Source organism: Centroberyx gerrardi, chromosome 3, assembly GCF_048128805.1.
Source record: "Centroberyx gerrardi isolate f3 chromosome 3, fCenGer3.hap1.cur.20231027, whole genome shotgun sequence".
NCBI classification, from domain to species: Eukaryota; Metazoa; Chordata; class Actinopteri; order Beryciformes; family Berycidae; genus Centroberyx; species Centroberyx gerrardi.
Window position 1 is genome coordinate 20299911 of NC_135999.1, and position 22233 is coordinate 20322143.

General features: G+C 42.0%; 2 protein-coding genes across 2 annotated transcripts; both read right to left on the reverse strand.

The window, feature by feature from the left end:
* Positions 1-1407: 1407 nt before the first annotated feature.
* notum2 (notum pectinacetylesterase 2) lies at positions 1408-7013 on the reverse strand. Its single transcript, XM_071913932.2, has 11 exons — positions 6718-7013; positions 6276-6328; positions 5674-5769; positions 5474-5534; positions 4572-4675; positions 4314-4416; positions 3739-3927; positions 3489-3589; positions 3029-3176; positions 2366-2413; positions 1408-1714 (listed from the first exon to the last, which is right to left on the reverse strand). Exons 1-11 carry the CDS (start codon positions 7011-7013, stop codon positions 1408-1410), a joined length of 1506 nt encoding a protein of 501 aa, XP_071770033.1.
* A 10260-nt stretch (positions 7014-17273) lies between these two features.
* coq7 (coenzyme Q7 homolog, ubiquinone (yeast)) lies at positions 17274-21810 on the reverse strand. Its single transcript, XM_071913931.2, has 6 exons — positions 21639-21810; positions 20912-21093; positions 20235-20349; positions 19374-19513; positions 18083-18151; positions 17274-17663 (listed from the first exon to the last, which is right to left on the reverse strand). The coding sequence occupies exons 1-6, from the start codon at positions 21721-21723 to the stop codon at positions 17586-17588; spliced, it is 669 nt and encodes a 222-aa protein (XP_071770032.1). The 5' UTR covers positions 21724-21810; the 3' UTR covers positions 17274-17585.
* Between the last annotated feature and the right edge of the window lie 423 nt (positions 21811-22233).

Here is a 22233-nt window from a genome sequence, read left to right on the forward strand (position 1 = left end):
ATAGGCTATGATTGTGACATATAAAAGTTGTCAAGAGTATGAACGAAGTGAGTCGGTTAACACAGTGGGAACAGAAGTTAGTCAAACTCAGCACACAGAGTTCACATTGTTCGGGCCATTTCAAATTTTTATTCCCTGTTTCAACATGTGCAACAACTCAGTCTGACACTAATTGCCAGTATAGGTACAGTTCTTGTCAAATTCTTACCGGTTGACAGGTAAACACACTAACTGGGGGAAAATACAATGTACATTTACAGTAACATCTGTAAATGCCTCGCAGCACTAATATAACACTATAATAAAAAAGCATGATTTTTAAATGTTGACAAAAACCAAGAACTTCAATACATACTCTGTATTATGTCTTTGCATGTCATCACATATAGATCATCCACAGAGCTGGGCGGTGATAACCACAGCGTTTTTTAAACAGGACATTTCACTTGTCAAAAGGGTAAATTGGAACTGTGAGTATAGATTACACACTACACATGAAAACAAATCATCTGTTGTAGTATTCCTGTGACTATCTCCTGATGGCCTACACCGAAAAATATCAATAACTAGTCACCCTTTTGTCTTACATGCACACAAAAAATATATATATATGTATTCTAAAGTCAGAGGAGCATCAAGAACTAGAAACTAAGTCACAAAAATCACAATGTGTGTCTTTGGAACTGTGTGTGCAAAAAATGAGTATGTTTATGTGATTGTATATTTGTATGCTTGTGTGTTTGTTCCTTGAGTGGGTAAGTGAACGAATCTGTGAGTTTGCACCCAGGCTTCACTGTGTAAAAATACTGGGCTCTTCAAAATTTGCCATGAATATACTTGACAGGAAACCAGACTATCCTATGAAAAGTCAAGGAGCACTATCAGATAAAAAAGAGCTACTTGAAGCTAATACAGAGGCAGACAACTATATGGTGTGCCATTTTATAATCTTTTTTTTTGCGTGTCCTGTCTAGGCAGGATGTTTGTGCCACTGACATTTTACAAGAGCCCCTATTCATTAAAAGTATTCAACTCCACTGTCATGCTCTGAAGTTGAATTTCCATGTAGAGTGATTAGGATGAAAGTGTGTTGTAGGACGTATGTCTGGCCATCTACAAGAACTCAACACTCTCCAACCAGTACAAGAGGCACACCTTTAGGTTTTAGAGACACCGCTCTTCCCTCAAGTGTCCAGTAGAGGTCGTCAGGAGCCAAACCAGTGACATACCCGCCAGTCAAGTCGCCAAGGTAACAGAGACATGGAGCACAATGGAATGCTGAGCAGCACAAGAAGAAGTAACCAGATTTCTGTATTATTTCTATGGTTACATTATAATTTCAACACATTTTTTTCCTACGTTAAGCCTTTGCATGGCTATCTCTTTAGCTGCTCTCCTCTTCTAAACTTAGCCACCATTGCTGGTCATGCTGACTGGGGAGCCTGCATCACTCTGGGGATCCAGGCCCAACCTCTGGAGATCCAGACCCATGGCTACCAGCATCTGAAGCAGGGTGAGCTCCTGCTGGGTGGCCTGGTCCACCAAGGCCGGGCAGGTGGGGTTGCACTGGGGCCGCTGGCAGTTGTCCACCAGGTGGAAGGGACAGCCCTTCGTAGGGGTCCTGTTGTTGCGGTTGGCCTCCTGGAGACTCCTGTCCCAGCACTGCAGGGCCCGCGGCAGAGAGGTGCCTTTCACTTGGAAATCTATCCAGTTACTAGAAGAAAGATAAAAGGAGAGTGAAAGGAGAGAGGTGAGAGAGAGGAGAGATGCAAAGTTAGAGAGAAAAGAGAAAGAAGTGGAAGGAAAGAGTGGGCAGACAGTGAAGGAGAAGGTGGGAGGATGGGGTTAGCAAACAAGAAGCGGGAGAGTGATGTCTGCTATTCCTCTCATAAGCCCCGTCTTCTCTCAAGGTTTGCAGTTTGCCTTGGCAGCCAGTGTCTCAATCTATTCCCTAAGTGTTCATATCACCACTGACAACACCATAACCAATGTCACAGAGTTGGATTACATCACAGAACTGCAACTGTGAAATTATCTACACCACGGTTGGACGGGCAGCTCTTCCCATAAAGGAACATGTCCCTCAACACACCCAACTTAACCCAACCCTTTAGACACAGCTGAGACTCCACCCCTTGCCCTGGCATTGACCCATCAATGTCCATATATATGGCATGTAAGAGAGAGACAGCGAAAGAGGGGTACTGAGGGGTTAGTGAAAGTGTGAAATGGCATTCTGTGACACGCAGAATGCGGCGTGATGAACGAGCTAACAGAAACAGCAGCATGAGCTCACTAGGTAGAGATGGCTACTGGGAGAGACGGGAGGGTGGCAGGAGGAAGAGCTTATCATATCCTTTCTTACCTTTTAGTGATCAGTGTGTGGGAGAGGCAGGAGGGAGCGAATACAGCCCTGAAAAACACACAGCAGAAGGCAGTCATCTCTCTGGCAGGTCTGCCATGTTTACTGGACGACAGCACATACTGTATATCAATTTGGCCTTAGTCCATCCTTATTTTTTCTCACCTGATGCATATTAGATTGGATCACATTTTTAACAATCTATTGTTACTAGCTGATTATTGTTACTAGTTTGCAGAGGTGGGCACTTGAGTCACATTGGACTCAAGTCAGACTTGAGACTGACTTTGACAACTACATTTAAATTCTGTTTTCTGAATTTGTATGGAATGATTGAATTTATTGAAGTTGAATACGAATACGGATTCCTCTAATCAGACCAATAATACTGGACTCCTGATTTGTTCTGATTTGACTTGGTGTTCTACATTTAGACTTGAGACTTGACTTGAGACTTGACATTAATGACATGGACTTGACTTGGAGTTGACTTGGTAATCTACATTTAGACTTGGGACTTAACTTGAGACTTGTGCCTCAAGACTTGAGACTGACTTGGGACTCAAGCAAAGTTGGCTTGGTCACACCTCTGCTAGTTTGTTATTTTGACCTGCTAAATGGCATTATCTTAGTCTTCCAAGTTAAAATAAGTTGGTGTGAACGTACGTGACGTCTCTGAGGGAGATCTTGAGCTCCTTGCCCAGGTTCTGCATGTAGATCCACTGCTGCTCCGACAGGCTCTGCCCTCCCAGGTAGATGTTCTCCACTCTCAGCTGCTCCTCGTCAAACAGCCACTGCACCACAAACAGAGGGGCTACAGGGAACACAAAGAGTGCACTATTGAGCTGACATGTAGTAGCACTGCAAGCATTTCCTACTAAGACATTTCACTAAAACAGTGATCCGTGCTAGGCATGTTGTTTGCATACAGGGCTTTGCCTATTTGAATGTAATACTAGCATCAATAGTCCCAATGTTCAGCATATCTGGGAGTCAATCCACTTTTCAGCTCCTGAGTAAATTAAACGAAAGACTTTCAAAGTTCAGTACATGCTGTTGTTGAACAGCATAAGTCAGACATCACTTCACTCCAAGATGATGGCAGCCATAGCTGACAGGCACTCACAGGTCAAGGTAGAGTACAGTTTGTGGCCAAAGAAGCACTGCCACTCCTCTCCTCTCTTATAGAGCTGCCGACACCCATCAGGTACAACCCCATTCCACAGCCTGAGAAAACAACCAAAACAATCAACAAACACAAACAGCACATTATCAAAGAGTTCATTTCAAAGTCTACATGTTGTCTACCTGGCCTATAAAAGTGATTCTGATTCTGTATGGGCTGACAAAAGAATGCAAGGTTTGTGTGTTTTTACCGGAGTCCCCTCTTGATAGCATCCTCAGGTGAGCAGGAAACAGTCTCTGGGCAGTCGGGTGACCTCTGCTGTTTACTTTCTAGAAACCACCCAGAATCCACCAGGCCTCGGACCTGGGCCTCCGCACCAAGCTGCTCCAGTTGAGTGGCCACCCTCTCGATGTTCAGCAAAACACCTGTCCCCCCGGCGCTGTAAGGGAGCCAAGAAACTGATTGAATGATTTGGCTTTGAGAGTGACATTTTGGCTCTGGGTATCAAAATGGTCCTACATGCCAACTAACAGCAGGGCAGTAATAATTAAGCAGCTTGTCCCACCGAACATGTTGCTAACCTGGGAAGAATGTTCACCATTACTGGGCAAGGCCCTTTAATAGACATTAAGTCATTGTTCACAGTAAACATCTTTATGGCTGACAACAGGAAGGATGTACCCAAAATAGGGCCTCTCTTAGTTAGTGTGTCCCAGAAGTGGGCTGGGATAGAGCCAGAGATGAGGTTGTGTGTTTAGGACTGTGGGCCGCAGTCCAAAAGCTTGGGTCAGCAGCAGAAGAGAGCGAGGGACTAAAAGAACTCACCTTGTGCCAGTCAGCATGACAATCTTGGCCTGCTTGATTCCTTTGGGGATGAGGTCTTTGATGACCTCACGGATGATCAGGGATCCCATGAAGGTGTACTCAGCTAATAAAAAACACAGACATCAACTAAAGAGGAGATCCACACTGAATTGAACAGTTACATTAAATGTGTTTTTGTGGCTTAAGGAGGTATAGATCTGTTATTGGTACGAGGGGCTTAACTGGAGGAATCCATATGTCTCTGGAGAAACTTCTTACTTGCATTTCTGTCTTTTTCCTTTTCTCTTCCCTGGCGAGGTCTAGGGGGGGTTGGGGCAGGCCCAGTCCCACTCCATACATCACTGGAGCAGTATGGGATGAATCTGCAGAAAAAGGGGACAGTCATAAACATTAGACTAAAGCTTGTACAGTTCTGTAGCTGCCATCAAGCGTACTGCACAGGTAATAGGATTGATGAGGCCTATAAGACAGCGTCATCCTTCAGAGCAGCTCAGCTTGCAGCTGGCTTCTTCAATCACATCTATGAACAGCCTGACACACTCAGATATGGCACACCAGAGCATCTCATTATCTCATTAGCTATGCCACAGCAAATATAGACTATAGCTATAGATGACAGAAAAAACAAGGAACAGACACAACCATAAATACAAACAAAATGTGCATGCAAATACATGGGAAACATAAACAGTCAAACAAACAATGCAAAAATAGCACAAAAGAAATGATACACACAGCAGATACAAAAGTCAAATAATACAAACATATGAAACAATTGTAACAAACAGCCAAATAAATTAAACAAACCAAGGATTGGAATGAAGTTAATTTAAGCAATCAAAACAACTAGAAGCATAAACAAAATGGATTTCCTGCAGTCTTAATGTGAAACCATTTGAATGCCCTCTTCAAATGCATATTTAACTTTAGCCAGTTCAATATGGATAGGAAGAAGTCCCACTCAGATGTGGCTCTTTAAGTGATTTTTAGATGATTTATCTAGCTGACGGAGAGAGACCCACACTGACCTATCAAGTCTAATCAGGAGTCTATCAGGACTCTCAGGCATGAGGACAATCTGCATGCGTCAACTCCAACAGTCACTATGATGCATGCAGTTGAAGAATAATAGGTCTCTGAGAGGACGTGCAGGTACTTACACTATATTTGTGTTATGCCAGTGGGGGTTTTCCTCAGCTTGGGAAGACAATATTCCACTTCCTTTAAATCAAGCAATCAGACATTCAACAGATGTTTCTCTCTCACTGAACATCAGGCAAAACAAGTCACACAACAAGTAACCTACAATATAATGGGAACATGTGTGTCATGCATTCTAATCCATGGCCGGCTGACCTACCTCTTCTTGTCTGGGGCCACCCCAATGAGCTCATTAGTCGAGGGATATTTTGGAACCTGGAATCACAGGTCTCTTTGTTGTAGCAGCACCAGCCACCTAAAAATAAGAGACTAATATTAGCCGCTCACATCCGGCGCAGAGGGAGACCCCTCGTTAGCCCATCATGGAGGCCTGTGAGGAATGAAGAGGGAATATCTAGAGGAATGCACCTGTAGCCCGGCCTGCTAGCAAGTCTGTCCATTCATTTGGAGCTGTTCAAAAAGAGGACTGATATACCACTAAATTGCCAACTGTCAGCACCTGATTGGTTAGTTGACAGTGACATTCAGTTTGTGTCTACTAGTTTCTCTTCCACATACAACTAGGTTATATACAAAGTGGCTGACTCCAGCCAGGTAAAATGTCACGCCAGAGCACAAGCCACATAAATTTCCCCCATCCTAAGTCCATCGAAGTGACAGGCAGCAACCGAAAAAGGACACAAAAAAAAAGAAGATGACGAGACAAGACGACATCCCCATCAAAATTCCAATGGGGGCGTCACGCCAAAACAACCTGACCTTTGGGGACCAAATTAACCAGTTGGGTTTTTAAATACGCACCTTCCAGAAATAACAGCCATCGGCGGCTTCCTCTGAACTCCTTTAGGTAAAACCTGTAGAACCACAAATAAACAGGAATGAGGAGATGGTGGACAGAGAGCACCCATGTATGGACACACACTGACACTCCATCGAGGTTCGGAAATCAATGTTTCTACTTAGAATCGTATGAAGCAGCAAGCAGACAGCCAATGACAATCACTTCTTTGGTAAATGAACAAGTCACACCAAGTCTTTTCAGTCAAAATGTCAGCCTCAATGTGCAATCCAAGCATGAGTGACAACAAACTACCAATTGTGTGTTTGGAGGACTTGTGGCAGCTTAAAACGTCTCAGACATCATTAAAAGTCACATTTATTTCACAAAATAACTGCCAGGTATTTTAGGAAAACAAGTGTAAGGTGCGGGATGTGAGAAAGCATGAGATCCAGCACATCTCACCCAGCTGCTGTTCCATCATTACAGGTCACTTGGGTGTTCTTGAGGAAGTGCAGCCTCATATCGTCTGCCTGTTGTCCAGCGGCTCGAGCTCCTGAGCTGCCCTCCCGCCCAGACTCGGCTGTGCCTCCGGTCTCCACCCGAGGATGGGAGTCCTCCTCTGGGGGAGACTGGGCGACATCTCCTCCTTGGTTCGCAGTCTTCCTGGAGGGCTTGCCGCCGGATTTGGCATTGCGGTTGCTCTGACAGCAGATCCCCCCGAGCAAAAGCAAGAAAGCAACCTGGCTTAGTATCTTCATATTTAAGCCAGCCTAAGAGAGAAATGGGACATAAGTGAAAGAGGACTGAAATGCAACATATTATTACTCTCTCATAATCTCACTTTATACAAATGAGTTACAAAACATGAAAAAGACATGAAAAATTACTGTTATTTAGGGCCTGATCTTCATCTTTTAGTGATCCCATACCCATGTTGTGTGAGGCTTAAATCCATCGCTTCTCCAGTTGGAAGTCAACCTACCTCTTTCAGAAATCAGCTTTGAAGATTTTTGCCGTGGGACCCCGGGGTCAAGCAGAGAACCGGTGCTGCTGAGGACAGAGAGAGAAGTTCAGAGCGCAGCGACTAGGTGTGAGAGGAAGATGCCAGGCATGGGCAGTGATGAAGGCTTGACCAGGTTTTGATGAAGCCTGCAAATCAGCACTGAGCTTTATAGTGCCACCATATGGATCATATTTCCCCCTGTTTTCTCTTTGAGCTCCTGCCAGGCCCTGAGGTAAGCTGCTGACAACACGCCGCGAGGGGAGGTACTGGACGGCCGGTGGCGAGGAGAAAAGATAACACACGCTTCTCCTCAACATATTTCAAGTCTTCGCACACACCCACCCACCACCAAGCACCTACCCACCTGACCATGGCCTTAACAACAAGCGCTCCCTCCCCCATCCTCTCTTTTCTTCTCTCCTCCCTATCCCTCCCACCGTCCACCTCTGATTGCCAGTGTTTTGATTTAAACATCTACATGGTTGGCATAACTGCATAGCCCCTTCGCGCGGTATGCGACCCCGAGGTCATTGGAGCACACACCTCAAACACTCTCCGACAAGGGAATGAATAGTCCCGTAGGGTTCCTGCATGGTCAACAATTTAGCGGACACGCTCAAGGTACAGGTGGCGGACGGACCCAGCACATGATCTAAGTTCCCAAAATTTCTCAAACCAATCTGCATCTGCATTTGCATCAATAACAAAAACAGAAATGAAGTTGTCAAATAACATTTTCTCCTCAACATCTGAAGTCTATTGAAAAAATGGTAATTACAAGTAGGCTACAAGAGTTTCATTTTGTTGCTTTTATAGGCCACATGAAAAAAGATCAAATGTTTCCAGTGGCATTTGCTAAGTAAATAATGAATAAAGGATAAAGCTATTTGGATTCTTTAATCACATAAAAAAAAATAATCATAGGGATAAACGGCATTATGAAAGCCCTTGGATTTGCTGTATCTCTAAACATTAAAACATTTGAAACACTTGAAGTCTGTGGTGCAAATTCCCATGTCTGTTATTACTGCATTTGTTGGCCTGACTTGAATAACACTAAATTGACTAGGAGAAACTCATTTTTACAGTTAACAGTTCAAATTCAAATACATCAATTTTTTTCCTTGTTATGAATATCTGTGTGATATAGCCTGGCCACTATTTATAGATGACTATTTCCAATGCAATTGCAGTTTGGTGCACTTTGCTGTGAGGTTACCATTTACCATGTTATGAGGAAATATATCTGCAACTGACTGGACAATCTTTAATCCAATCGTGTTCTGAGCAGTTAGTTGAAACAAGATTTGAAATATTGCACAATATCCATGCAATATATTAGTAATTTAACACAGCCTGTATAAGAATAAGAAAAAACCTCTGCACACAGTCGGCTGCAGTCAGATATTAACTAATTAGTTCAGATAGATTAGATTGGAGTCAAGTTAGAAACTAATATGATGCAGAATGATTAAAAGGTTTTGTGCGATGCATGATAAGCCGTCTTTACCTATGGCTGTGTTCCAGGGCAGGTCGGCCTCTCCAGACTCCTGGATGGCAGGTTCGGTCAGTTTGCCTCTTCTGAAGGAAGAGGCAGGGTATTTGAAACCGATCTCTCTGTCCCCCTGGGATAGCTGTAGGGTGACGTACCACCGATCACCGAGGGGATCACGAGCCACAGGGCTCTAAAATTCTCATCAATGAAATGCACACCATCCTGACATGTCAATCAAAGCCAATAATGATCTCCTGGGAGGCTGCAGGGGCTGCATGGGGCTGCTGGGGCTGAAAGGACTGCATGGGTGGCTGGAGATCTGGGAATGGATCAAGCACAGAGGCTTACAAATACAATATAATAGAGGCAATAAACTTACAGTTCATATCCTCCTCTGTCGTAGATCAGACACACTGATAACAGCACACGCGCCACAATTGAAATATGAAATATCACACAAATAAAGGATTGTAGAATGATTTCAATTTCAAGGCATACATAAAAACATCATGATTAGGTCAAAGGTGTAAGGTAAAAACATCCAACTTTCTTCTGGGTGGTAGATTATTATCTCTTGATGAAATGAGAATCAAGAGAATATGTTTGTCTGCAGTAATCATCCATTTTAAGACTTATAAACAAGGTAGACAGATTTATCAAGGTTTGTCTCATTGCTTTGGCAGAAATAAAAAAGGTATTTTTGTCTCATTCTCAAGCATTTCAGGCTATTTTAGTTACTTTCAACTAAGGCCAGAAAGAAAACAAAGCAACTCAGAAATATGTCTGCGAGAACGTATGTGCCTACGCACAATAAAAACGAACCCTAATGACACCACTATACTGAATTTGATCTACCGAGCTGAACAATTCTTCATTCCTTCAGTTGTCTTGAAGCATGCACACCACCATCTGTCTTCCCAGAAATCAATGCAACAATCTGTTTAACAGATACCTCAAATAGCTGAAAAACGAAAAAGTTGCTGTAAATCTATCACCTTTTTGCCAGAACGTCACGAACAGAGAGATGGCATTGCTGCTATTTTGTTTTTCTTTGATATGGGATTGGACAGAATGATACGTTTTTCAGAACAGGCCTCAGATCAATGGATTAAAGCACATTTGTGTTCTAGACCTCCTGTGGTTCAACTCCCAGAGCCTGTCAAGGGTCAAACGTTGCCCCTCTTAGCACCTACATCTACACTCACAGACACACACACACACATGCACATACGCACACTCACAAAGTGTGAAACCTGACACACTCCTGATCATCCAGGAGTCTATTACATTTGTCTCTTTACTTTTGAAAAACAAACATTTTGCATAACCTGTTACAGAACGTTCCTGAGACCTGCTGAACTTAACCCTGACAGGGGCAACGACTTGACCCCTCGGGCAGCATAGGAGGCATACTTTCTCCCCCTATGTTGTTATTTTTCACAGCCAACCTCCAAGGTCGGGGCACAGACACCTAAAGCCCGGGTGGTCCGGGCACTTTGTCTGCTGAGCATGTGTGTCATCACCAGCCTCAGGAGCCGAGGGCCCGGTCGTGAGCGAGAATATTTGTCGGCTGATAGCTTCAAAGAACAACGCGCCAGAGAGAACAGTCATATGCTGGATTCTTCCGACCGCACCACAACACAGAAAGGTTGCGACCCACTGGTAACAACCGCATGAGCAGTATATGTCCACCAGATGCTGTCCATATGGGTGTCCAATCAGTGAACACTACGTGTGAAGTATCCCAAGCAGCTACGCTGTATCAAGAATGAAATGTAAAACCTTCTGTAAGGTTGGGATTCATACCACAAAGTAATGTAAGCCCACACTGCAGCTACCGTTGCCATGTTGCGTGTAATTTGACAATCTGCTTCAGCATCACACTGAAGCTTGGTTGTCACCAGCAGTGTGGGGCACGGCTGGAGAAAGAGGCCATGAGTAATAGGACAGAAGAGTGGCATCTTTATGAGCTGCGTGAAAACCAGCCTCAGGGGGAGAGATATGAGACCTGGCCAGAGTAACATTGCCAGGACGCTCCATTCAATCAGCAAAGACGACAGAGGGGGCCTTAGCGGGACCGGTGCAAAGTGCTGGACAGCCACTAAAGGAGACTAGCAGGTGGGGCGGGCAAAGCTAGCCCTAAAAGCAGGTGTTTAGAGGCCTTGCGTGGTAACCTTCTGCAAACGGCCAATGCATCAGTGTGATAGATGGAGAAGGGGGGCGATGGCAGGGATACGAGGCGTTGGATTCAGGAGGGTGGGTGATGTAACAGGCGTAGAAAAGGGTAGCTGACAAGTGAATACGTTTCGTGTGCTGCGAGAGGCTGCAGAAGAGCTCATTCTGCTGCGCCCCTCACCACCAGCAATCCACCCTGCCCACCTTACTGACATGCCAGACGCACCTTCATCACAGAAAAATATGTTCCGCCTCGAGTATGAACACAACCACATTCCTAGACAGTCAGCGAGCTAATGCATTACGGTGAATGACGAATGGTGAGATTAGGGGACTAAAAACATCGCAAGAATTGGTATGTGCAACTTTGTGCAAATAAAACCGTACGATAACTGAAACAAAATGAAACAAAATCTGAGGTTAAAGCGACCTGTTGCTCACCCAATGCCAGAAAGCCTAAACTACTCGCTTCACATGGAGTCTGCATGCCTCAATTCACTGCCTTTGCCACTGTCCTCTTGCCTAAATGGGCCACCGGTTCTGGAGGGGGAACATTGTGTCAGTGAATAGCTTGAAGTGTCTTTGGGGCTCATGACACAGTGGAGCAGCAACGTGGCCTTGGAGTCATGCTGGGTGAGCCTCCAGCCTGTCACTGCAGTGATGGATGCCAGCGGAGGGGTCACGCCATGCTCAACTCCGGCACTCGACAGTAGGGCCTTCGCATAAGTCTCTCCACTTGATCGACAATACAACTATCGCACAATGCCAACTGCAAACACAGCTGCACAAGCCTTGGCTGATAAGGACAGATACACACAAATGTCACACTAATATCTAGTTATCCACTGTCACTCTTAAATGAAAATACGCCTCAGGTCTTTAGAAAATATAAAATCTACACCTCGCAACCTTTTGAACATAGATGCTCCAGAAATATACTGAGAACAGTGTGGCAATGTGATTCTGGATAGCCATAATTTGCTACATGCAATTAGATCTGTGCAATAAGTTTAATTCCTGCACATATATTATTGTAATTTACTAAATATATGAATGTATTAATAAGACAGAGTCATTTGTGTTAGTATCAAGGTCTAGTTACATGTCACACTCCAACAGTTAGTACTACTAGTATATCGATACTGCAGAAAGGAAACCAACAATTATGAATGCACTGTGCTAATACTGTATCTACAACACGATCAGGTTTTCAATGCAACAAATTCATAGAAACTGTACCAAATGTGCTTTTTCTACCAACATAGCACATTGCCATCAGCAGTTTGTGGTTGTGGCTGTTGTTTTCTACAGTCTGCTGTTTGGCTGTTAAAATGGGTGTGTGTGGTGATACAGTGAAATACAATGAGTATACTATCTAATTCCAACAAATTAAAAAGTTTCATTGCATCTAATTGTTTTCCCCAAACATTGACTCCAGAATGTTATATTATGAAATTTTATTTTATAAATTCTACAGTAATGAACCTTCCTCGAAGACTGACCTTGGCGGTGGGTTTTTTTTCCCTCCAAAGCGGTGGGTAGGTGGCGGTCTCGCCCCTACTAGACAGCCAGTAAATCACAGATTCCAGCTGAGGTGATGTCAGCCCTTTGCATCATGTGTTGTCCCTTCACACTGTGAGGACTTGAGGACACGTGGGCACAGCTCTTTCAGGGACACACTCCCCCCAAACGCCCGTGAGCCTCGAGATTTACCAGAGGGATAAGTAGTCACATGTATATCTTTCAGCATAGCAAAATACCATGGAGTCACTGATACTCCACCAGCAAAAAGACACGATTCCTAAAGAACTCAGTGGGAGATTGAGATTTAACTAAACCACTCTGTACAGCACTAGCGTAGAACGATTAGTCAATTAACCGATTAGTCGACTGACACAAAATTAATCAATTGTAATTTTGATAATCGATTAATCATTTAAGTCATTTATCAAATAAAAATACAAAACATTTGCTGGTTACAGCTTCACAAATGCTAAGACTTGCTTGCTTTTCTCTGTTTCATATCATTATAAAGTGAATACTCTTTTGGCTGCTGGTAAGTAACTAAGTAAGCAATTTTAAGAATCACTTTGAGCTCTGGTAACTTGTGATGGGCATTTGTCATTATTTTTAACTTTAATTTTATAGACTAAATGATTAATCGAATAATCAAAAAAAGAATTGATTAATTGATAATGAAAATAATCATTAGTTGCAGCCCGATACAGCACAGTATTCTAAAGCATACAAACAATGACATCACACTACAGGTATTTATATGTATAGCCCTACAACAGTAAAAATGTTTACTGTTTACTATTTATAGCGCTGCCTCTCTGAGTGTCAGAGTGTTTTTCAGCCCACGCTGCTGAACGTGGACAGTTGACCTGGATAACCAGAGGTACATGTAAAGCTCCACTGAGTCAGTTCAAGCTAATGGCCCCTCACTTCTGGGAACCTCTTGTTAAAGGTTCAAGGCAATGGATACTCTGATAAGCTGGCACATGATCCTGACATACAAACAAAGCAGGAATGCCAATCAAATTTATGGTGACACGACAGTTAGCATCTGTGTTAGCTTAATCATCCAGTGCTGTCAGCCGGGCTGATCTCATCAGCCAAGACATAATATCTGATTATGTTCCCAGTGTTCAGGCACGGCAATGCTTAAACATATCATGTCAGGATGTAAAGTTAGTCGTTCCCAAGGTTGATAGGCTTGGCGGCATAATAACCAAGTGATGAAATCCCTGGCAGCAGCGATGGAGAATAAACTGTTAGAGGAGAGAAGGCTGTGCATCAAATTGGCTTCGTACGTGAACGTGAATGTGTAAGGACAGAATTAGGAGAGAGTAGGGGCAAATTAGGGCCGCTTGGGGAGGCTAGGGATTGGGAAATGCCGGCACACAGAAGCCAGTACCTTAGAGTCCTGCCAGGGGTGGTGGGCACCAATGTAAGACCTGATTTGGTATTGTGGTCCAACATTCAGAGGGCGGTCTAGTTTGTAGAGATCACTCTGCTGTGGGAGGATGCAGGAGATGAGGCATATGGCAGGAAGAAGCTTTGATATACAGTAGATATCAGCACTCCAAAACACAAAAGGATATTTACATCATATCCTCGAGGAAAAAGGGAACAAGATTGTATCTTTTGGTCAGTGTTGTACCTTTTCCTGAGAGTGATGTTTCGTAATTCTGTTGAATGTTGTCTGTCAAGATAATTTGAGAGGGTTTTTACAAGAAGGAATTGTCATATCTAAGCATCACTAATGCACCACAAATGTTTTTGTGCATATCTCAAAAAGAACAATAAAGATGATTCTTATAGCTTACATGGCCCCCTAATAGACAGGCTTGTTACTCATCACAGGACAGGGGCAGACCAAATTAATTCAGAGGACACAATTGAGTGTATTCCATCAAATTCCCTTCTAGGCAAAGGGACTAATATGACATGAGATCCTTTTACTTAATTTTTATCAAATCTGAGAGGAAACAACATTCTTTAAGTTGTCAGACATCAATAGAGTACTATGATACTCTCAGACCAAGCTATGTTGATATTTAAGTAATAGAATATCTAATGGAGTGATAAGTGCTTTCCCCACAAAGACCTTCGGTGCTGCACATGGAAGGGCACCTTATGCTACCTATTAGTTACTGTAAACCCACTGCTTGACAGTCTGCCCACATCCAAGCCAAGAAACAATATGATCTGCATCCGAAAGCTTTTATGATAGCGATTTATATTATTCGTGCTCCTCAAAATTTACAACCCCAATTATTCACGGGTAGCGAGATCCCAGTTTAGTTGAGTTTTATTGCTTTTTTAAAATTCTTGTTGCCTATTTCTCAGTCAGTGTTTCAGCAGAGTCCTTTTGAGGTGATTCTAGGAAAAGAACCTAAACAATTCACGCTAACTCCTGGTTGCCATAGATGGCTGCAGAAAATAGCTCTGTAATGTGGTGTAAATGTCAAACTTAGTTACTCAGAACTGAAAGGAATGAATATCTTGTTCTACATCAAGCAGGTTTATACACTGCTGCTCATATTCAGGCTGTTTAAAATCAAGCACAAAGATGTATTATATCCATGATTAAACATGGCAGCTAATTTAGATGTAGCTTTTATGGCTTACTGTTATTAACACCTGCATCGTGACTGAGTCATCACTCATGATTTTATTTACCGGTAATTTTGTCACCCAAGATGGTGCTACAAATGGAGCTGTACATTTGTTGCTTTATTTAAACACTTGCATCTTGCTATAAAACTGTCAGCACTATTAATCTGGAGCAGAGATAATACATGATGATCTACCTTTGATTTGCAAAGCCTGCCATTGTCTCAGGTTGCTTGTGTGTAGTTGGTGACCTCCTATGACCATTAAAGTAGGTTCCATGCCTTTTCCTCCTGGCCATGTCAAAGCGATACAAATGTCCTGTCTGTAATAAAACTATACTTGTCATTTTGGTACTGCTAAGCTAGTGAGAATACATTTATACTTAAGAGAAGTTAGACATAATTGTTGCAGCACATAGGCTCACAAAGTGGAAACATCATGACCAGATAAACCAACTTACTCGTTAAAACAGAGAAGCACTTTGTCAAAGCTTAACAGTTTTAGAATTCCTCTATATGATGCATTTTTCTAACCTTAAGATAATCTACATGTTCGTTACGTTTCAAAAGTTATTTAGCCTTAACAGCATGCACACACACTGACTAACCCTATGCACACACTAACCCTAACCACTTGTAATGACCACTTGAACCATCATAATAAACACATCATATTTAGAGCTTATCATCAAAGAGGTCCAATATCAGATATCTAACTTGCACATACGTTAGTGACTCTTTGATTTTTTTGGTGGTTTTTGTTTGTCTTGGGCTGTACCACAACCAGGAAATGATGGACGGTGGAGAAGAGCCTATTTTGAAGGAATGGAGGCCATAGAGTTACAGCATGTTAACCCTTAGGGTCAGGTCCGATATGTAAACCCATCCCAGCTAAAATAACTCCTCTGACCTCATGCTGGGGAAAATAGCTCAGAGCCTGTGAACCTGGGCAACGGCTCACCTCTAGTACAAGCCTAGACAAGGTCTACACCTTTCCTTGAACTACTGTTATTGTCTGCTATGGTGATAACATCAATAGAGCAACAATTTCCATCAAAGAAAGAGCTTCAGGGTGCTCTGGTAGCTCAACCAGTAGAGCACATACCGTTAAGGCAAGCAGCATGGGTTAGAATCCGGCCCGTGCTCTTTGCTGCATATCATCCCCTCTCTGCCCTGTCTTTCCTGTCTCTCTGCACTGTAACTGTCTAATAAAGCAGACATGCCAAAAAGAAAAAGGCATCTGCACACTCAAAATCTGTGCAAAACTCATTTACTGCGAGCTTTCAGTCAGAGGATGCCTTTTTCAAGTCTATAATTCTCCAGCTCCAGCTCCTCAACCAAGCTTTGTAGCAGGTGAGCGGTGTCTTTTCTTCAGTTTAAAAAAATAATGGGCTGAGGGCTTCTCAATTCCATTCCATGCTATTAGCCATCAACCTTTCCATTCTTGCAGCAACATTGACTCTCCTTCACATCGTGCTCCACCAGATAATTTGTAACTTTTGATGGCAGCCACATTGCATGTGATGAGGGCCATCAAGTCTCTTCTCTAATCCAGTGGAATGTAATGCACAGCACTTGAAAAGGATAAAGTGTAAGTCAAGGCCTTGGGTCAGTACACAATGTACAGTAAGGACAAACCGATGCCTATAGTCAATAGGAGGGACGATGGGGGCGAATGAACACTTTGCTCTACTTGCTGAAAGGCCTAATAGATTAGGGGCCTCTTGTCAATCCTTCTTTCTCAGTGACCTAATGTACCCAGAACAGCTGTGTGAGGGCGCTTAACAGTTAGGCCAGGACGACAAGGCATAGTTCAGCTTGATATATGACCTATTATATGTGAAAGAGGAGAGTTTGTTGAAGGGTATGATGGCGTGAGTATGCCAATATCAATATGACCTCATTACATGTATTTGAAGTATTTCGGTGAACGGCAAGTGTCAGATCTTTAAGTACAACCTGTACACGTTGTCCACTGCTGCACCGGGGAGACAGCGTACGACCCGGATATCTTGACATGGTCGATTAAAGCAGAAAAAAAGCCAGATAAATAAGATCTGGAGTTCACCTTCAGTAAACTCCCATCACCTCTTTGGACCACTGAGGTCTTCTTGATGCAAGAGTTGCCTTTCAAGGAGGCAACTTCAGAGAAACTCAATTGGTCAAACAGGATTGCTACAAAGAAAGAAAACAGGATTTACATTTACACAACGATGTAACAGCCTGCAATTTAATTTAGGAAAGGTCACTCCATTTACTTTTACAAAGAGTCCAATTACACACTGTACAATGCAATAAAATTCAGGTCAATTTAGACAACAATGAATTTTTGTATACAATGTTTTCATTCTGGCAAAGGTACAACAGAACATTGTCATTAGACAATTAGCCAAGGAGCGGTGTCACAAAGTGCTTCAATATCAATGGAGCAGCATTTAAACAGACACCATGAGAACGAGTTACTTACTTTATACAAACTAAGTCAAGATAATAAAAAATAACCTCTGTGAAAAAGGAAACTGAAATAATTACATGATTAGACACGTTCAGAAACATATATTGCAGCTTTGCAGCCTAGCTGTATTGCATTTTTTAATAGCCAGTATCCAGGCACCTAAAACAAAAGAAGAAGAAAAAAAATGTGCTTAGATCAGAATTGCTTATATGACATTCAGTAAAAACTGCAGACAAAGTTAAGTACACTGATATCATTCACAGGCAACTGTAGTGTTGATCTATGTGATCCAATGTTTGGGAAATCAAAGTATTTGTGTGGATTCTGCTGAGAACATTACATTTCTTCTACTCCTCAATAAAACATTTCCCAGTAAGCCCATGATAAATGAATGGCAATAAATGACAAAATACCACAACAAAGATCATAAAGGAGAAATCATTCAACAGAGCAACCCAAACATAAAACCGCAACCAAGGTTTTTTCAATAACTTGATGACTTGAAAAAACGTTTGTTCTATAAGGGCTTATCTACGCTACACTACAAGTTTGACAAGAATAAGACAAAACATGTTTACCGTTTCAGCATCATGCTCCAGTCCTGTATCGTGATGCTCCAACTCGTCGTCTCTGAATTCCTTTATTACCTAGCAAAATATAGCAAAATACCATTTAGTAAATAGGTGAATATTTTCAGATACCATCGGAGTAGTACCCTTTTTAGTTGTACCTGTTTATCTCTTGTATTACCTTTTATTCCTATTTTTTATTATTTTTTTTATTTATATTCATTTTTCAGCTCTATCATTTATTTAATTATGGTAGTTTTACATCACTGTCCTTTTGGGTTTTATTGTATGTAAAGCACTTTGTAAACATTGTTTTTAGAAAAGTGCTATACAAATAAAGTTATTATTAAAGTTATTATTATTACTCTGCTTGTAAATAGATTATTTTCCAAGATAGACAGAAGCTTTTCTGACATGTCTGACAACTCAGTGCCAGCAACGACAAAGTTTATTTTGTTCACCCTTGTTTTTTAATCGAGTAATCTTAGGTCATGTTTGTTGATATTGTTCACCTTTGTCGCTCTCCCCTGGTGGGTACACTGGAACCAACTTTAATTTTTTGCATTCAATGAATTACCAATTAACCACTCATGAAGCCAAAACTTTGAATGATATATGATCCGGCAAAATGACAGCTCAAATCTCTCTTTGCAAGACCCCGGTTCAACGGAGGACTACCTTCACGTGTTTGAGCGCTTCGGCCCACCTGGAACATTTCCACCAGGCATGGGAAAAATCTCTGCCATCTTCCAGCCGGGGGTCTGACTGTTGAGCTCTGACAGTGTGAGTCACCCTCTCACATTTACCAGTGATGAAACACTGAATCCATCTTAATGGGGAATCGAGTGCTGTGATGTGTACAACTCGGACACACGGGCTCTGAAGTGTGCAACTAGGAAAATAAAAGTCTACTTTTGACAAAATGATATTATATTTTCACCCTTGAGGATGTGTGACCACATAGGCAAGGCTCTTAAATGATGATGTATAACTGAAACACTCAATGTCTTATTATGTGTAACACATTTTATTCATAATTTTACCATGGCAAGCCTATAATCTTAATAATGTAAAGCGGTGTTTTATTGATCCCTTTGTCTCTCCCTCTAGAGAAAATGTGCTATTCTATGTGTATTTTCACTTTTCCTACCAATATCCAGTTTGTCTCTTCATTCAGTATGTTACACAATCACACCCACCCACATTACATGGAGGACATGTAAAGGACTTCTTTTATGCATAGAAACAAAAAGCACTTTGCCTGAGTAAGTGAATGCAGAGAAAACAGTGTCTGACTCACTTTTAAGAGTTCAGTGTATCTGTCTGGATCTTTCTCCATCAGCGCTCTGATCTGGCTGTTGTAATGCTCCGAGATGCTCTCCTCTACTGCCACAGTGCAGGCCATGGCCCCCTCCTTCCCCAGCAGTGCTGTGGACGCACCTAAAGGAGATGAAAAAGTACTTATTATTCTGCAAAGCAACACCTTACTACATGTATTGCCTACAGACTGCAGCAGACTGTTTTCCACTGACTCACTGGGGGAGATTAAGTTCAGGCTGGGCAACCAAGTTGTTTCTACCTTTGTGAATTCTCAAGTCAAGTTCTTCTCCTCAGGTGGAGAAATACAACATGTTGGTTATGGTGTTTTAGCATTCCTCCCACACTAGATACGACTTTAAGTTCACACAGGGTGAATGGAATATAATAACTCCCAACCAAACCTAAGCTACATTAAGAGGCATCCCAGGATTCAAGCACAGGTGTCCTGGCAATTTGAAACTTTGGAAGATTATTACTATTCTCTTTATTCATCTGTGTTTTGTCCTTCAAATCAAAGTATCATATTACTTTATGAAATGTATTAGGGATGCACCGATATATTGGCAGACTATCGGTATTGGCCGATATTATTTTTACTGCTGATATTTGGCCTTTTTTTTTTTAAAACTGGCAATTTTGTGACCATTTTTTCTAGGAGTGTGTCACTTAATACAACTGTCAAATTAGCAACATAATAAAACTAATATGGCTTTTTGTTTAATAAACACTTACTAAGACTTACTAAGATTCCTACAAAAATACATATCAGATATCAGTATCGACCTCCAAAAAACATATCAGTGCATCCCTAAAATGTGTCTTATGTTTTGGAGCTACCCACCTAATAAAAACCCTGTGATGTTCCAGAGGGGCAACAGTAATGTGGGCCGAACTCTGTTCTCAGCCAGAATTTCATTGAATTTCTCAAGGTGCTTCTTTTCTTGATCCCACATTTCCTGAGGAAAAACAGAATGAACATGTGAGTGTCTAGCGCAATGCAGTCACACATACACCACACATATGCATGCATTTGTATGGGAACACAATATCCTTTTTATTTTTGGATCACAATGCAATAACCAAACCATCCATAATTTCTCTACTTAAGTCTGTGCTTTTTAAAATACAATATTGATAAACTTGGATGAATGATTAAAGCTGCATTAAGCAAGATTTGTATGGAAAAATGTACCCGCCTAAGCAGCCTTAGTCAAAAAGTGGTGCTGCAGTATAGAAGAGTATCTTTTGCCTCTCTGATCCCTTTAGTTTCCTTTGGTATAAAGCGATCACAGTCCAGCCAGGTTGGTAAACATGAGCATGCTGTGTGCAGTTTACTGACATCACATCACATGATTTCTGGGTATTCTTCAAACAGTTTTCAATTACATCTTGCCATTTGGAGCCACCGACGTGCAAAGTTGCCTAGTGCAGCTTCAAAAATAGTACTGTGATTACAAAAAGAGTCGTGAGTGTAGTGAGTTTTGCCAGAAAGCATTATGTGATGCATTGTGTCCGTACCTGGATGAGAGGTCCTGTCTGGGATCTGCCCAACACTGCCATCTGGCCGGCGTATATGCGGTTGGCACCGTATTCACCCGCATGGTCGACACGCAGCATTCTGTCCAGCATGGCCTTCTCCTCATCGTCCCGAGGGGGAGGGAGCACACTGTAACCCCGGGAGCTCAGCTGGAGGGGGGCAGCTGTAATACAAGCACAGAAATGTAGCTACATAAGGCAAGGAGCAATAACGCTGGCTCTTTGACAATACGGCTCAAAGGTGGTCTCCTCTGGGACCTGAGACATTTATCCCATCAGGAAAAGCTGTAAAAGATGTTCCAAAATATGTCTACAGTTTCAAGCTTAGTCAAACTACATTGTAGTTTGTCAGCATTTTTGCTTCAAAACAATAGGAACATTTGCAGAAAGACTAATGGGTTGATTTATACTGGTTGCTATAGGTATGTAGTTAACCATTTCTGTTCCTTATGGAAACTATTACAAACTTTAATAGTTTTACTGGCACCTTTCCAAGACCTTTACGAAAGCTAATGGTTTGTAATATCCATTAGTGTAAAGCTTGAAGGATTTCTCTCATGACTACAGGAAAACAGCATGCAACGGTGATAAGTGAGACAACATTAGTCATGAAGAATGCAGTGTAGACAGATAATCCACAGCAGGGTGATGTTTTTAGCATTAATTTAGCTTTGAGCTACAGTTGCTCTACACCAGCCCGCCTGCTTACCTCTGCGTTTCAGACATCGCCGAATCACCGACCGACTGAAAACCTGCGACCAGTCACACAGCGCAACGTGTGCGGCTCTCTGCATTGTCGTTGTCGCTGTATGTTTGATTAATTATCTAGTATCAAAGAAACGTAAAAATGTGTGCAAACTGTCATTGAGAATGTCAGAAGGTGGACGCGGCGCATATGTATGATGTCACGACGTTACGACACATGAAACCACTACTCGATTCATTACATTTCAAAATTGTACATAAGATATACCCTGCTAATTGTCTTATTGCTAAGTTTACAGACATTGATATTTCTTAGAAACAATTTCTCACCTATTTTTTGATTTTGGACAGATCTAGAGTCTCACTTTTTTGAAGCTGCTAACTCTGTTTACTCTTTTAACCGTTACTATGATAATCCAGATGATGGCGCTCTTGAATATCTGATTAATTTCATTATCCTATATGCAAAGTTTTTTATTCACAAACAAAAGTTTTCTAAATCACTACCTAAGATCTCACCTTTTCTCCTAGAACTGAATTCTCTACTTAAATCACTCACTTTATTAAACAACAAAAAAAGTAATAAGCTATTGAAACAT